Source organism: Neovison vison, chromosome 12, assembly GCF_020171115.1.
Source record: "Neovison vison isolate M4711 chromosome 12, ASM_NN_V1, whole genome shotgun sequence".
NCBI lineage: Eukaryota > Metazoa > Chordata > Mammalia > Carnivora > Mustelidae > Neogale > Neogale vison.
The window spans coordinates 88971746-88986245 of NC_058102.1; the positions used below are offsets into that span (position 1 = coordinate 88971746).

Sequence of the window (14500 nt, forward strand, 5' to 3'; positions counted from 1 at the left end):
GGGGTTAGCCAGTTCAGAAAACACTGACTCATTATGTATCCCTGGCACTGGCACTACCCAGGGGGAAGGAGTGGGGGCTGTGTCTACCCTGTGTGCTTCAGCTAACAGGCCAGTAGGGAGGTGGGCAGACGCACTTGCCACAAAGGAGCGGAATGCTCAAAAGGAAAGTCAGGGCTGGTTAATTCTGCTCTGTTGGCTCATGGCAGCCTTCAAAGAGAAAATATTCAGGACTTAAAGCGATAGAGAGCTGGTGCAGGAAAAGGCTCATTGGTAATCATTACAATACTATTTGAATAACTGATAGGATGGGCCTGAGGGGAGAGGTGTGCCAAAGAAGTTAGGGAAGGTAACATAGAAGGAGGCCTGCGCAGGCAAAAAAAGATCAGAGCAGTTGCTCCTTAAAGCACTTTTGGCCAGGCTTACTGTTAGAAAATGATACTGACCTTGGTACAATCTACATGGTCACAAATCCTACAGACTCTATACCCACATCCATAAAGGCACCAACTCTCCTTATGTGTATAGTGTTTTCTCCCCCTTCTGATTGTAAATTCCTGGGGGTTAAAATCTTATCTTTTTTTTTCTTTTTTAAGATTTTATTTATTTATTTGACAGATGGAGATCACAAGTAGGCAGAGAAGCAGGCAGAGAGGAGGAAGCAGGTTCCCCGCCAAGCAGAGAGCCCCATGCGATGCGGGGCTGGATTCCAGGTCCCTGGGATCATGACCTGAGCTGAAGGCAGAGGCTTTAACCCACTGAGCCACCCAGGCACCCCTAAAATCTTATCTTTAAAGAAAGCACTAAATACAAAAGAGGCACTCCAAAAAATGTTAGTTTTCAATTCACCCCTCTCCCCTCACCCTTCCCCCAAGGTTTTGCACAAAGGTACTCAATGAACATCTGAGTGAATTGACTCACTATTTCCAGGTACTGAAAAATAATGCTGCATTCCACTTATATTTGATTTACATAGACCAAGAATCTGAATTAATGATATCTTGGAAGATTTGCAAAGGGTTTTTTCTCTCTCAAAACCTTCTCATCTGTGACCTCATCTGATCCTCACATTGTGCTGCAAATTAGCCTGAGAGATATTTATTCATTCACCCTGGTTTTCAAGATGAGGACTCTCAGTCTAGAGTTAACTTGTCCAAGATTACACAGGTGACACGAGAACAAGACTAGATCTCTGATTTTCTGAATTCTAGGCTAGTACCTCTCCCACTATGTTACTGGTTACTTTTAAGTCTGGCAGTTCTCACTACCTCTCACCATACACAAAAATAAACTGCAGCTAAGATAAAAACATAAGCTGAAAATATAAAACTATAAGAATGTCAAAAGAAACTACAGGGAAATATTTTTATAATCTTGAGGTAGCGTCACAAAAACCCAAAAGCCACAGGCAGACTTGACTACATAAAACCTTCAAAATTCTGTGTAAAGAAAGACACCATTAAAGTGGTTAAAGATAATTCATGGCTTTATCCCACCCCTTATTTTACCCACTCTGTGTTTTCCAAAGTGATTTTTGTTCTCCTTGCAATTATTCTTTTCCATGAAAATTTTATTTTATTCTAATTTTTTAAGATTTATTTGTTAGAGAGAGAGAGAAAAAGAGTGCGAGCACATGTGAGGAGGAAGGGCAGAGGGAGAAGTAGACTTCCCACTGAGCAGGGAACTCGACCAACCACCAGATTTGATCCCAGAACCCTGGGATTATGACCTAAACCGAGGGCAGACGCTTAATCCACTTAGCCACACAAGCACTCTTTTCCGTGAAAATCTAAAAATCAGATTAAGTTCCATGCAAAGTTCTACTTTATCTTATTTTAAGATTTTATTTATTTGTTTATTTGACAGAGAGAGAGACACACAGGAGAAAGGGAACACAAGCAGGGAGAGTGGGAGAGGGAGAAGCAGGCTTCCCACCGAGGAGGGAGCCCGATGGGGGGATGGATCCCAGGACCCTGGGATCATGACCTGAGCCAAAGGCAGATGCTTAACGACTGAGCCACCCAGATGCTCCCAAAGTCCTATCTTAATTAGAATTTACTTTATTTTTTTTAAGATTTTATTTACCTATTTGACAGAGAGAGATCACAAGTAGGCAGAGCAAAAGGCAGAGAGTGGGGAAGTAGGCTCCCCACTGAGCAGAGAGCCCAATGTGGGGTTTGATCCCAGGACCCTGAGATCATGACCTAAGCTGAAGGCAGAGGCTTAACCCACTGAGCCACCCAGGCACCCCAACTATTTTTCATCTATCAAATTGGCAACCACACTAAAAATTCATAGTATCCAGTATTGCTATGCCATAGGAAATGGGGGCATTCCTACATGGTTCTGAGTGAGCACGTAAATTGTTACAAACTGAAATTCAATTTCACAGAATTAAGATTTAAAACACACAGGGGAAAAAATAAAAATTAAAAAATTAAAAAAAATAAAACACACAGGGGCTCTTGCTCAGGTCAATTTCCCAAGGTCCTGGGATCAAGCCCCACATGGCTTTTCCCTCTCCCTCAGCCACTCCCCCTGCTTGTGCTGTCTCTCTCTCAAATAAATAAAATCTTTTAAAAAATGTGTTAAATGCACATACTCTATCTACAAATCTTTAAGTGCAAAAGGATTAACTGTATGAAGATGTTCTTTATGGCACTGTTTATAAAACAAATAATGGAACTAACCTAAATGTCCATCAGGATGAGTCTAGACAAATCAAAGCACAAATATAAGTTAGAATATTATGCAACAATTGTTAAAATGTTAAAGAACTTAGATATCTACAATGTTAATACAGTGTCCACCACTCTAGGTGCTCAATAAATATACTCTGGATGAAAAAAAAATTTGTATGAACATAGAAAAAAACCCTGGAAGTATATTTGCCAAATGGATAAAAGTGACTATCTTCAGGAGCACAGGATAGTAGAAAAAAGACATTTAACATTTTTGCCTTTTCTTCTTATGTGTGTGTGGACTTGGCAAATTAAGTATGAGCAGGGCGCCTGGGTGGCTCAGTGGATTAGGCCGCTGCCTTTGGCTGGGTCATGATCTCAGGGTCCTGGGATGGAGCCCCACATCGGGCTCTCTGCAGGGAGCCTGCTTCCCCCTCTCTCTCTGCCTGCCTCTCTACCTACTTATGATCTCTCTCAGTGTTAAAAAAAAAAAAAATTAAGTATGAGCGAATTTTTTTTTTTTTTTTAAGACTTCTTTCTGGGGCCCCTGGGTGGCTCAATGGGCTAAAGCCTCTGCCTTCGGCTCAGGTCATGATCTCAGGGTCCTGGAATCGAGGGGAGCCGGCTTCCCTTCCTCTCTCTCTGCTGCCTCTCTGCCTACTTGTGATCTGTCAAATAAATGCAAATCTTTAAAAAAAAAAAAAGGTTCTTTCTGATGACATCTCTATTTTTTATCTCAATTTTATCATGAGTCTAAGAGCACAAAGATTTGCTGTCAACGGCTCAAAACATGAAATGCTCAAGGAAATGAAGCCCATGTACAAAGTGTAGTTGGGAATTCCTCTCTTTCATAAATAAGTATTTTTCTTTTGGCATCTCAATTAATTCTCCTAAACTCACATCCTAGCAGCACCTACAGCAGAAGCTGAGATTAAAATGGATTAACATTTCCATCCACTAAGAACATTTGGCATAGTCCATCTTTAGCGGGACCTCTCCCTAATAGCTCAAGCTGGGAGATTCTAAAGAAAAGTTCGAGTTTCCATCTTCTTAACGCCAGATCCAAGGGCCACCCTCTATGACTTAGTCTCCAATGAAACTCGTCTTCTACTGAGGGGAGTCCTATGGCTTCTTTCAGGCGAGGAGGCCAATGTTAGACACTGGAAGGTCTGAAATGAAGGGGTAAGCGGTATAAGTCAACCAGACTGGCCTCGGGACACGCCCAGATAGAGTGTACACGGCCGAAGCATGCAAAGAAAATTAACTCTTCTCCCAGGAACCGGGCGGCCCCAGAATCTTCAGAACTGGGTCTGATAGAAAACTCAGATAGAGAGGACTTTCGCTGAGTTACGTGAAAAGACTGAGTACGAACTACTCAGGCTCTACTTGGAGCTGCAGGCTCAGATGCGACAGGGGGACGTACGCGAGGAAGAGAAACTGATGGCGTTTTTTCAAAGAGCCTCAAACAGCCCACTTAGCAAAACCTATCGAAAGAAGGCAACGCACGTCACCTCACAATCTCCGTTCCTGCCCTCAGCCAAGATGGCCGCCGGGGCGCGCCCTACCACGGCGCACGCGTCGTGCCGCCGGCCCGCCCCCTTCCCGTCCTTCCGCGCGCCGGTACCGCCCACTCACCAGCTGCACAACCACCACCCCCCCCAACCCTCCCAGCGTCCTCAGCCTCACCCCCTTTCTGGCTGCTCCCGCCGGTCCAGGCTCCGAGCCCGGAAGTGGATATTGCGGCTCGGCTGAGAGGACGAGGGGGAGGGGGAAGTGCTTCCGGGGAAACGGGCCCCGGGTTGGTGTTTGTAAACTTGCCTCGGTCCCGGCAGGGCAGCGGCGGCCACGGGGCTGGCACGGTGTGCTGGGGCCTGGAGGAGGCGCCGCGCGGTCCGGGAGACCGCGGGAGGCCGCGCCTGGCAGGTAGGAGCACGCTTCAGGGAGCGCAGCGTCGTCCGGGCAGGCGGCGGCGCCTCAGCAGCTCACAGGCCGTGGGGCGCCGCGCGGGAAGGGGGAGGGGAAGGGAGGAGGGGCGCGTGGCGAAGGGAGGGGGCTCGCCGGGGAGAGGAAGGGGCCGCGCGCGCGCGCGCGCACCCCGCTCGCTCCGCCCGGCGGAGAGGGGCTTGCTTGGCGGGGACGCGGGCGCGAGCACGCACCTAGCGCGCTTCTCGGGGCTCTCCTCCGCGCTCTCCTCCGGCTCGGTGCGGCGGGGCGCTGCGGCTGGCTGGCTGGCTGGAGGAGGAGGAGCAGGGAGGGAACACGGAGCGCCGGCCTCCGCCTGCCTGCCTTCTTCCGCAGCGAGTTTCCGTACCTTCGGGCGGACTCGGAGAACGCGCACGTGTGGGCCGGCCCGGCGCACACTGCCAGTCCGGTTGCTGCCTTGCTACTCAGCGATAGCCTCTGAGCTTTTCTCCACCCTAGTTCTGATCTCCTTAATAGAGGGCGAGCTTCGCGGCCCGGCCCACTCGGCACAAAAGCCCCGAAGGGCCTCCGCCCCCTTCTTCTATTCGTAAGATGGCAAATCCAAGCAGTTGGCCTATTGCAGTTCATCCATGAGAAGCCCCAGTTACTTTTACTCCTGTTGGCAGCTCGTCTTTGCCCTGGAGGCCAGTTTCTTCTCCTGACCTAGAAAGAAAACTCTGCTTAACTAATGTCCTCTTTCTGAGGTTCACAGAGAGCGGCCACAGTCACACACACACACACACACACACACAAAAAAAGGTCCAGCCTACTGCAGGTCGTATGGCCTGAGAATGTTGCACCTAACAGCCCCATCTCCTTTTCTGGTTTCAGGTTTCTGAAACAGATCGCGAACTTCAACAAGAGGATTCAGTTGGAAAACCAAGACTGGCAGACTTCTTCAGATCATAGGCAGGAGCCAGGCCGAGTACAGGGATTCTTGGAACATCTATCTTCCCTTTGGAGGACACTAAGTTCTGTTTGAAGACAAGGCAGTTCATTATGGCAGCAGGACTGAAAGGACACGAAGGAGTTGTTACAGTGATTTGGTGACAGTTCTTCAAACCAGTGTCTTAGGAAAGGTGGATCAACAAACTCCTGAACTTTTGGGTTGCATTAAGTGAGAAATCAGCATGGCTCAGGTAAAAAGCTATAGAATCCTCCTCCTTCAAGATCACTGGGAAGCGTGTTTGCAGTTTCACTCTTGAATGCTGCCTTAGTCAACATATTGACCAGCCCAGTGAGCCAAGCTCTGTATTAAACACCAGGGGGAGATCTAGAGGAAGGAAAGGAGACAGGCCACAGCCCCTGCCTTCAGGGAGCTTCCAGTCAAATGAAGGAGGTAGGCCATTCTGCATCACAGGCACTGATGGGACATTTGCGAAACAACTACTCAGTTTACACTTGGTACATTAAGTGCTGAGGGGCATGAGGGAGTGAAGAGTCTGGTGAATGCTTCATTTGTTTTTTTCAACAGGAATTAATTGAACTCCTGTTACATGCAAGGCATTATGCTGGGGATACAAAGATGAATAAGATTATCCCCATCCCCAGCAAGCTTCCAGGATAGTTGGGTTGGGGTCGGGGGAAATGGAGAGAAAGTCTGTTATTTATCTCTATGTACATAATACCTTGCATAGTGGTTGATTAGCAGCAGAGACTCAATGAAACTGTTGATTGAAGGAACATACAATAATAGAGGTATGTACGTGGCAGAGGAGAGAAAGGTACCTCTGCTTGGATGAACAAAAGCAGATGAAGCTTGAAGAACACATGGGATTTTCCTAGACCAACAGGCAGACAAGGCTTTCAGACAAGGAGAACTGGATGGGCAGAGGCTTAAAGGCATAGGAGAATGTGATGAGGTGTTAGAAGTACTGCATGTAGTTTGCTAGTTAAGGAGGAAAGGACTTAAATGGGTTAGGGGGGTAGGTAATGATAGAGAGAAGAGTTAGGGTAAGGGAGTTGTTTCTTAAGGATGTAAGAGTATAACCCAAGGGCCTTTTATGCCTCGCTAAGGAATCAGACTTTATTCTGTAGGGAATGGGAGCTCTCAGAAGAATGTTAAGTAGCAGAGTGGTGTCAGATCAGTGTATTTAGAAGGTAGTTGTCATTGTGAGGGGACAGGATTGGATTGGAGAGACAGGATGATCTGTTAGATTGCTCTAAGTGTGGATAGCAAAGCTATGTGCAGGCATCCCTGGAGCTTCTCCCAACTTTTTTCCAGGGACCTTCCTTACCAGTCTCACCAGGAGGGCAGTCTGATTATAGTATAATTGGCTTTCTTCCAGCTGCAGGCATAGCTTCCTCCTTTCCATGCAGATTGGGAGCCCTTTGGTTTCTTCTTCCTTTGTTTCCAACCCCCTTCACAGCATCATGTTCACTCTTGTTCTGAGAAACTGCCTTTCACTAATCACTAACTTTGTATTGGGTACCACTATGTATTTGTATCTTAGTTTTATTCTCGTCAGCCCTGTGAGAGTAGATACTCTTCATAAACATTTTGCATTTAAGGAAACTGAGGCCTGAAAAGGTGGAGTAACTTGCCCACGATTATGCAGTGCAAACAGCAGATCTGAACTTCCCACCTCTAAACCTTTCAATGTCCAAAGTCCTTGAAGGAGAAAGGAAAGAAGGGGTCGCAGGTTATACTAAAAGGAACTTTTTTTAAAGAGAGTATTTTTAAAGATTTTATTTATTTATTTATTTATTTGACAGATCACAAGTAGGCAGAGAGAGAGAGAGAGGAGGAAGCAGACTCCCTGCCGAGCAGAGAGCCCTTATGTGGGGCTCGATCCCAGGACCCTGGGACCATGACCCGAGCCAAAGGCAGAGGCTTTACCCCACTGAGCCTCCCAGGCACCCCGAGATAATTTTTAAAAGGAATTTTTTAAATAAATGACTTGTGGAAGTTTGCTGATGAACTATTTCTTTGAAGTGTTTCTTAAATGTTTTTTCAGTAAAAAAATACCCTCTAGTGCTAGCCAAACAAAGTTAGTTTGAAGAATATAGCCAGGAAAAGAGGAAATTTTTTTAATCATTCCTTGTTTGAGCAGTTTTTAAACTACACATAGAGTAGAGAATGTGAAAACATACGGATTTGCACACAAATAAATGGCCTTGGAGGTCAAGAGAAAGCGATACTCAACCCTAAAATCCTTCCAAGTGATTTAATTTTTAGACCTGTTAAAATTTACAACACCTCGGGAATTTAAAATCTGAAGGGAGAAATAACCTAGTTTGCTGATAAGCATGTTTGTGGGACCTGAAAGAATATGTATTTGGCACCAGTGATATCTGCCAATCATAGTGAGCTCTGAAGCTTCTGTTGAGAGAGGAAGAGGAGGAAAGTCTGCTAGAAATCTCCCATTTCAGTGGATCAGCAGGGCAGACCCTCATGCCCATTCACAAGGTCAAGTAGGTAACATGTCCTGGCACACTGCTAATGACAAAAGTGTCAGTAATACTTGGTTATTCACTTGATTGGTATTTAAATGCTGAATAACAAGTAAATTGTTCTTGGTGAGGTGAGTTAGGGAGTACTCTTGAAGGAAACAGAGTTTCTCAAAGTAGAGAGGGACACTCCCTAGAGAAGCAGTTTTGTTTGTGGCTGGGTGTGAAAGGTAGTTGTACAGAAGATGGCAGCCTGTTTTTGTCCTGCCCTGCCCTGCCAGGTGACCTGACACCTCATCTCCTTTCAACTTAGGCAAGTCTCCTGGCTTGTGAAGGCCTAGCAGGTGTGAGTTTGGTTCCCACTGCAGCCAGCAAGAAGATGATGCTGAGCCAGATTGCCAGCAAGCAGGCCGAGAATGGAGAGCGGGCAGGTAGCCCTGATGTGCTGAGGTGCTCAAGTCAGGTACAGCGTTTGAGTCCATTGTGGCACCTGGGGGTCGGGTGGCCCAAGCTCTCCACCAGGAGATGTCAAGCTTTAATTCCTCAGTGCATCTATTTAGGGAAGTGGGGAAAAGGGATCCAGCTGGGGAATGAGTGAATGTGGGTATTTTAGAGAGCTAAGGAAGGGCTTTTCTTTACCTATAACCCCTTAACACCATAGTACTTAGAGAGGAAATGGATAAGTACCTTCTCTAAACCTTTGGGGCAGGTGGTTACTGTTATTTAGAAGTTGTCTGCAAGCACAGCATTTGGTTTCCTGTCTTGTGTAGGGAGATAGACTGTGAGTTTAGCTTTGATTTATTTTAAAAGGGCCACCGAAAAGACAGCGATAAGTCCCGGAGTCGCAAAGATGATGACAGCTTGGCTGAGGCCTCTCATTCAAAGAAGACTGTTAAAAAGGCAGGTAATGGGGTATTCCCCGAACTGGTATCGTTTGGTAATGGGATAATCCTTCTTTTCTTTTCATCTGTGGTTCAACCTGGAGTTTTCCCTAGATGTTTTGGTCACTCGTAGCCAGTGAATGTGTCACTCGGATTTCTTCCATAGACCATTTTGGTCTTTGATCTCTGCCCTCTCCGGAACATCCTTGGTAAAGGAAGGAGGGCCAGGGAGGGCATGGGATCCTGTGGGCAGGTAGACTTCCCTCAGGTCACATTCAGAGGTGTTGGGTTTGATGGGGCATACAGCTTACCTATACCCACCTCCTTCCTCAGAGGGTCTCTTAAATCTAGGGAATGAGGGAGATGACAACATCAGAAAAATTACTTTGTCCAGCAACTGGAAATTGACCTAGGGTAGGATGAGGACAAAAAGGAGACTGAGAGATAGCCTTATGACATGCCTGATTGTTGCCCCTAGGTGGTGGTAGTGGAACAAAATGGTTCTTTTCAAGTAAAGATTCCCAAAAATTTTATTTGCGAACACTGCTTTGGAGCCTTTAGGAGCAGTTACCACCTCAAGAGGCACATTCTTATTCATACTGGTAAGTCTTTTGCTCATATTCAGTAGTCTGTAGTTTTGTGTGTGTGTGTGTGTGTGTGTTTGTAGCTCTTGTTGGGTTTGTTTAGAGGCCAACTATTAGAAGTAGAAAAAGAAGATAAGTGAGTTAGCTAGAGAAATTTTGTGACAGCTTTGGGGACCCTTCCTCATTAGGTATCTGTACATGGCTAAAAATTAAAAATTTCTGGGAAAAAACGAATGAAGTCCCTACCTTGTGTACCTCCTGATAATCAACTTCTCTCTCCACATGGGCCAGGTGAAAAACCATTTGAGTGTGATATATGTGATATGCGCTTCATCCAGAAGTACCACCTGGAGCGTCACAAGCGTGTACACAGTGGTGAAAAGCCCTACCAGTGTGAACGGTGTCATCAGGTAAGCTCATGTGTCCTCCGCCTACCCCGCACAACAAACTTCTTCACCAAAAAGCAGGGCCCGCCCCTGTCACCTTCCTGACAAGGGGCCACATTGAATTCCTGGCCATGATAGAGTTAGTATGTCCAGGTGAGATATACCTCTCTGGCCTTATGCAGCTGTCTATGGGGAGGGGCCATGAGAATAATTGTATTAACAATAGCATTTTTCATGTACTTATTTTTGTGCAAGGTACTGTGAGAGCCTGTTTAACATAGATTATCTTTTTAATCTTCATATTAATTCTATAAAGACCTGTGTTGTCATCATTTCACATATGGGGAAATTGAGATTCAAAGAGGTTAAGTTTCCTAAAGTCACAGCAGATTGAGGGCAGAGGCAGGATTCAGTCAAACTCAGAGCTGGTGCACCTGGAAGAAAGACCATCTCTGCCCCGGGGGCGGGGGTCCGTGTCTGATTTGATAAGAATGTTTGCTCCACCCTCTTACACTGAATCTCAAAACACTAGGATGGAAGCTCCATGAGGCAGAGATTTTGCCCCTCTGGTTCACCATTCTATCCTCAGCCCCAAGAACTGTACCTGCCTTGAGACAGACAATAAATATTGGATGAATGACACAGCCCTTCTGTGAGTAGGTACTTTAGCCCCATTACAGATGAGTGTCCCGATTGAGTGCTGTTAGATACCATGTCTAAGGTTGTACAGCTGCCGAGTGCTAGAGCCAGGACTCCCAACTTCAGAGCCTGTGCTCTTAACCACTGTGTGCTCCTGCTGTCTGTACTTGCTGAGGGCATGTGGAACCGAATGCCTGCCTCCCACGTGGGCACGGCAGAGCTAGCCAAAGGTAGTTGAGGTTCTCTCAACACTTAATCCTTCCTTTCTTCTCAGTGTTTTTCTCGGACAGATCGATTACTCAGACACAAACGGATGTGCCAAGGGTGCCAGTCCAAGACTTCCGACGGGCAGTTTTCTCTATAGGCGCAAGGGGCCCTGGGTGGTGGGAGTGATCAGAAGAATTTACCGAAGAGCGCACCCCCTCTGGTCTGATGGTCCCACCACCACCCCGTCTGTACCTGTCCCCCTCCTGGAGGAGTTGACCCAGGAGACCAGAAGAGTGCATCAGGGGACAGCGGCCTCAGAGCTTCAGCTCTGTAAATAATCTGAGACTATGAGTATCTCGGGGAAGTTCCTACAGCATTCCTGGGTAGGGAAGCTAGTCCCTGGACCCTTGGCTGAGGTTATAGGTGGGGACTGAAGGTACAGGACCAAGACTGGTGTGGCTCCCACAACCTTGGACTCCAGCTGGCAGCTGAAATGGAAAGGTTTGGGGAGAGGGATTTGTTTGCTTGTTCTGTTCTTGTTTTTGTTTATCCAAAAGCAATTTTAGCAGCTACACTGTGGATACAGGTAACATGGAGGCATAGAGCCCTGGTCAAAGCAGGGACTATGGCTGGTCCAGCCCTCCCCAAAATTGAGTTTTTAGTTGCAGTTGATCCTCAGTGTTCCACAGCCCTGCATCTCACCTTCTGTTTGAAGGAGAGTAGGATCAGGGATGGCAGCTGAGTTTACCTTGGTCTCCTTATACACTGTAAGGACAGAAGGAAGAATGGTGGGAGGAGCAGATAAGGGCTGGGTCCAACTAGAGTAGGCAGGTACCTCTTTCTTCCTCCAGGGAAGAGCAAGAGCTGTGCCCACAGCTGTTGCATTGGTCCAGGCCACCCTGGTACCTGATGGGGTCAGCTCAAGTGCCTTGTGGAGGGAACTTGGGTGAGAGCGGCCCACAGAGCCCTTCCATGCCCACTTTGGGCACTCGATCTTGGAGATAGTGTGTGGCTACCTCGCTGCCGTTGACTCCTGAGCCAGACAGAGGTGTTCAGCAGGTAGTCATGGATATCAAAGGGGGCTCTCTCTCCTTGTTCCCTCTTGGAACAACCCGAAACTAGTCCCAAGTTCAGCAACAACTGTTCAAGAAACAGAGGAGTTTGGTGTCCCCTGACATGACGGTTGAGCAGTGTGAGCTGCTCTCCCTGCCCAAGTCCTATCACTGTATTCAGGGAGAGGAGATAGGGGTGTGGCCTTTGGTCCCAAAGAATAAGATCTTCGTTTCCTTCTTAATGGCCATCCCTACCCAACAAAGAATTGGGGGAGGGGGTGCTGCAGAGAAAGGACTGAGGAAGAAATCTATCGTAGGTTTTATTCTTAATCATATTCTTTGCTCTTCTCTGCCCCAACACCACCACCCTACCCACCCTCAAAAAAGTGATCAGGGGTGTGTGTGTGCGTGTGTGAATGTGTTCATTCAAGTGTGTGCTTGCGTTTGTATGCTTGGAGATGGCATATTATTGAGCCAAACCCTTCTCTGGCCCTCAACTCAGGGGAGGATGAGCATGAAACAGCCCTCATCACCACCACCAAATCTGAGGGTGCTTGAGGTCCCAGCAGGAGCTGAGGAACTTGATTTAGGGGAGTGAAGTGCTTTGTTTTGGAGGTTTTTTTTTTTATTGATTCAACAGGCTGGTTAGGGTGTTTAATCCAAGCCATAGCTTGTAAACATGAATTTTTAAGTGAAATAAAAAACCCTCTTTCTGCTATGGAAGGTCCTGGGGTTTGGTTGGCCCCCACTGTGGCCTGCCCTGACCTGTAGAGGGGAGTAATCATGGAATAATCATGGAGGCTTGGTGAACCTGACCACACTGTCAGTGGGGCTCTAAGATGGCAACTCCAGGCAGTGTGACTTCATTTCCTAGAAAATGTAGGGAACAGCAGCAGAAAGCTCCTGGCTTTTACCTGAGGTGGGGGGAGGGGCTCTATACCTCGAAATGTGAGGATTTCAGGGAAAGAGAAAGGTATGGCACCCTTAAGATTTTCCCTGATGGCGCCTGAGATCCTTTGGAAGAGACACTGGGGAATGTGTTTGCCGCCTGTGCTCTTCTAGCTTTACGCTGGCACTTGCATTTGATACCGTCCAGAACCTAGGCTTCAGTCCTTGAAGCTGCCATGTGGTCCCCGCAAGCTGGGTATCTTCCTGTATATGAGTGAGCCCCTTTCCTGTTAGAGGGCTCTGCTGGGGTCGGAATTTATCACTCACCTCTGGGAGTAGATTCTTGGAAGGAGGCAACATTTAAAAAACTTCTCCCAGGAGCACTTTTGAAAATAGGAGGCTTCATTCCCTGCCAGTTGCAGCTAATCTGTTTAGGGGGTGGAATGTGTGTGGAGAGAATCCCTTGAGTGACCTCTCCCTTACATGTGCGGTTGTGTGCTTAGGTCCCAGTGTGCCGCGGCCCCCCACAGCTTCAGTCTCCTACCAGGGTGGGTGAGAGAGAGGGAGTTTGTGCGCAGGTGTGTAAAGAGCCATACCAGAAGCACCCCTGCCAAGGACTGGGTGTGGGGACAACTCAGGAGCAGGGAGGTTTAGGTGTCCAGGTTCTGGGGCCAAGGATGTGTGAGGAGAGAGGAGCAAAGAGAAGAAAGGAGTAATTTAGCCTCCCAGAGGGCCCGGAAGTCCCACTTACACCAGGGAAAGCACAGACGAAGAGCGCTACAGGGGCTCCTGGGCCCAAGCCCCAGCCCTTCTCAGCTGGTGAGGTCTAGCACTGGACAGATGCCTCAGGTGCGTTTGGAGTGAAGGGAAAGGGAGCTAGGGCAGGCTCTCAGAGACCAGGACATGGAATTTGGGGACCTGGGAAAGAGTAGCACCAGTTCTTGGGGGGGGGCTTGTACTGGGCCCTACCAGCCCTGCCCTTCCCTGCACCCCAACTCTTCTCCGTCCACCCCCAACAGCCTCTTTCATCACTTAGCTACTGATTGTGCCCTATGGCTTGACATTGGAGGGTTAAATGAGACGTGGGGTCCCACCACAACTTCTAACCCTCTCCCCAGACGCTCTTTGCCTCTGCTGCAGTCCTGAGGCTTTTATCTTAATAGTCCCTCCCAACTCTTCCTCTCTACCCTCTCCCTCCCTCCCTCTCTCTCTTTTTTTTTAATATACTTATTTTGCTATTGGGGGAGGGGAATATCAAATGAACAAGATCACTTTTAAATGGTAGTTTTTATAAGATGTTATAAACTTGTATCTTTTTACCATTAAAGTGCAGTGTATGTTCCTTCGTGATATATTTAGGATATTTAAATAAAAAGAAAATGGGGCTTTTCTACATACTATCTCTTTTTTTGGGAAAGCTTTTTCTTTGGGGCCAAAGTGGTTTTCTGTTTTCCCCCCAAATATAACCACTCCAAACCTCCAGCATCCTGGAAACTGTTTAAAACTCCCCTCCACAGAAGAGCAACAAGTGCAAGTAAAAACAGAATAACACTTCTGAATACGGGGGGCGGGGAAAAAAACATGCATGCTAGAACAAAATGAGGCAGGGTACCAACGTGTCTCTTGAGTGTGTGTCTGTAGTCCTCCCATATCAGCATTACCTGGAGATGGAGAAGCCCTGCCCCCCCCTCCCGCCTGGCAGCCGCTTACCAAATCTCCTGCACCTCCTGCACCTCGGGTTACAGGCTCTCCCAACACTCAGGTGGGAGGAAGGAGCACATGTTTTCCTGAGGCCCAGGCTCCACAGCCTGCTCTGGCCTCGGGTAAAGCAAG

At 47.5% G+C, this 14500-nt stretch overlaps 2 protein-coding genes across 5 annotated transcripts in view; one reads left to right on the forward strand and one right to left on the reverse strand.

Moving 5' to 3' along the window:
• The window catches only part of CSAD (cysteine sulfinic acid decarboxylase), a 27344-nt gene extending 22448 nt beyond the window's left edge, over window positions 1–4896 (reverse strand). Inside the window, exon 1 of one of the 2 annotated variants that reach the window (XM_044228539.1) lies at window positions 4835–4896. The gene's annotated coding sequence lies outside the window, so the exon portion shown is untranslated. Of the gene's footprint in view, window positions 1–4496; window positions 4544–4834 lie in introns of those variants that run through there. The other variant, XM_044228538.1, reaches the window with a different exon arrangement.
• On the forward strand, window positions 4523–14060 carry ZNF740 (zinc finger protein 740). Of its 3 annotated transcripts, none has more exons than XM_044228542.1 (7): window positions 4523–4601; window positions 5472–5779; window positions 8312–8493; window positions 8841–8930; window positions 9390–9513; window positions 9787–9905; window positions 10795–14060. In XM_044228542.1, exons 3-7 carry the CDS (start codon window positions 8410–8412, stop codon window positions 10882–10884), a joined length of 507 nt encoding a protein of 168 aa, XP_044084477.1. In that variant the 5' UTR covers window positions 4523–4601; window positions 5472–5779; window positions 8312–8409; the 3' UTR covers window positions 10885–14060. The 3 variants fall into 3 exon arrangements, with proteins under 3 accessions (XP_044084477.1, XP_044084475.1, XP_044084476.1); XM_044228540.1 differs by having other exon boundaries at window positions 8344–8493; XM_044228541.1 differs by lacking the exons at window positions 4523–4601; window positions 5472–5779 and adding an exon at window positions 5786–5979 and having other exon boundaries at window positions 8344–8493.
• Window positions 14061–14500: the final 440 nt, after the last annotated feature.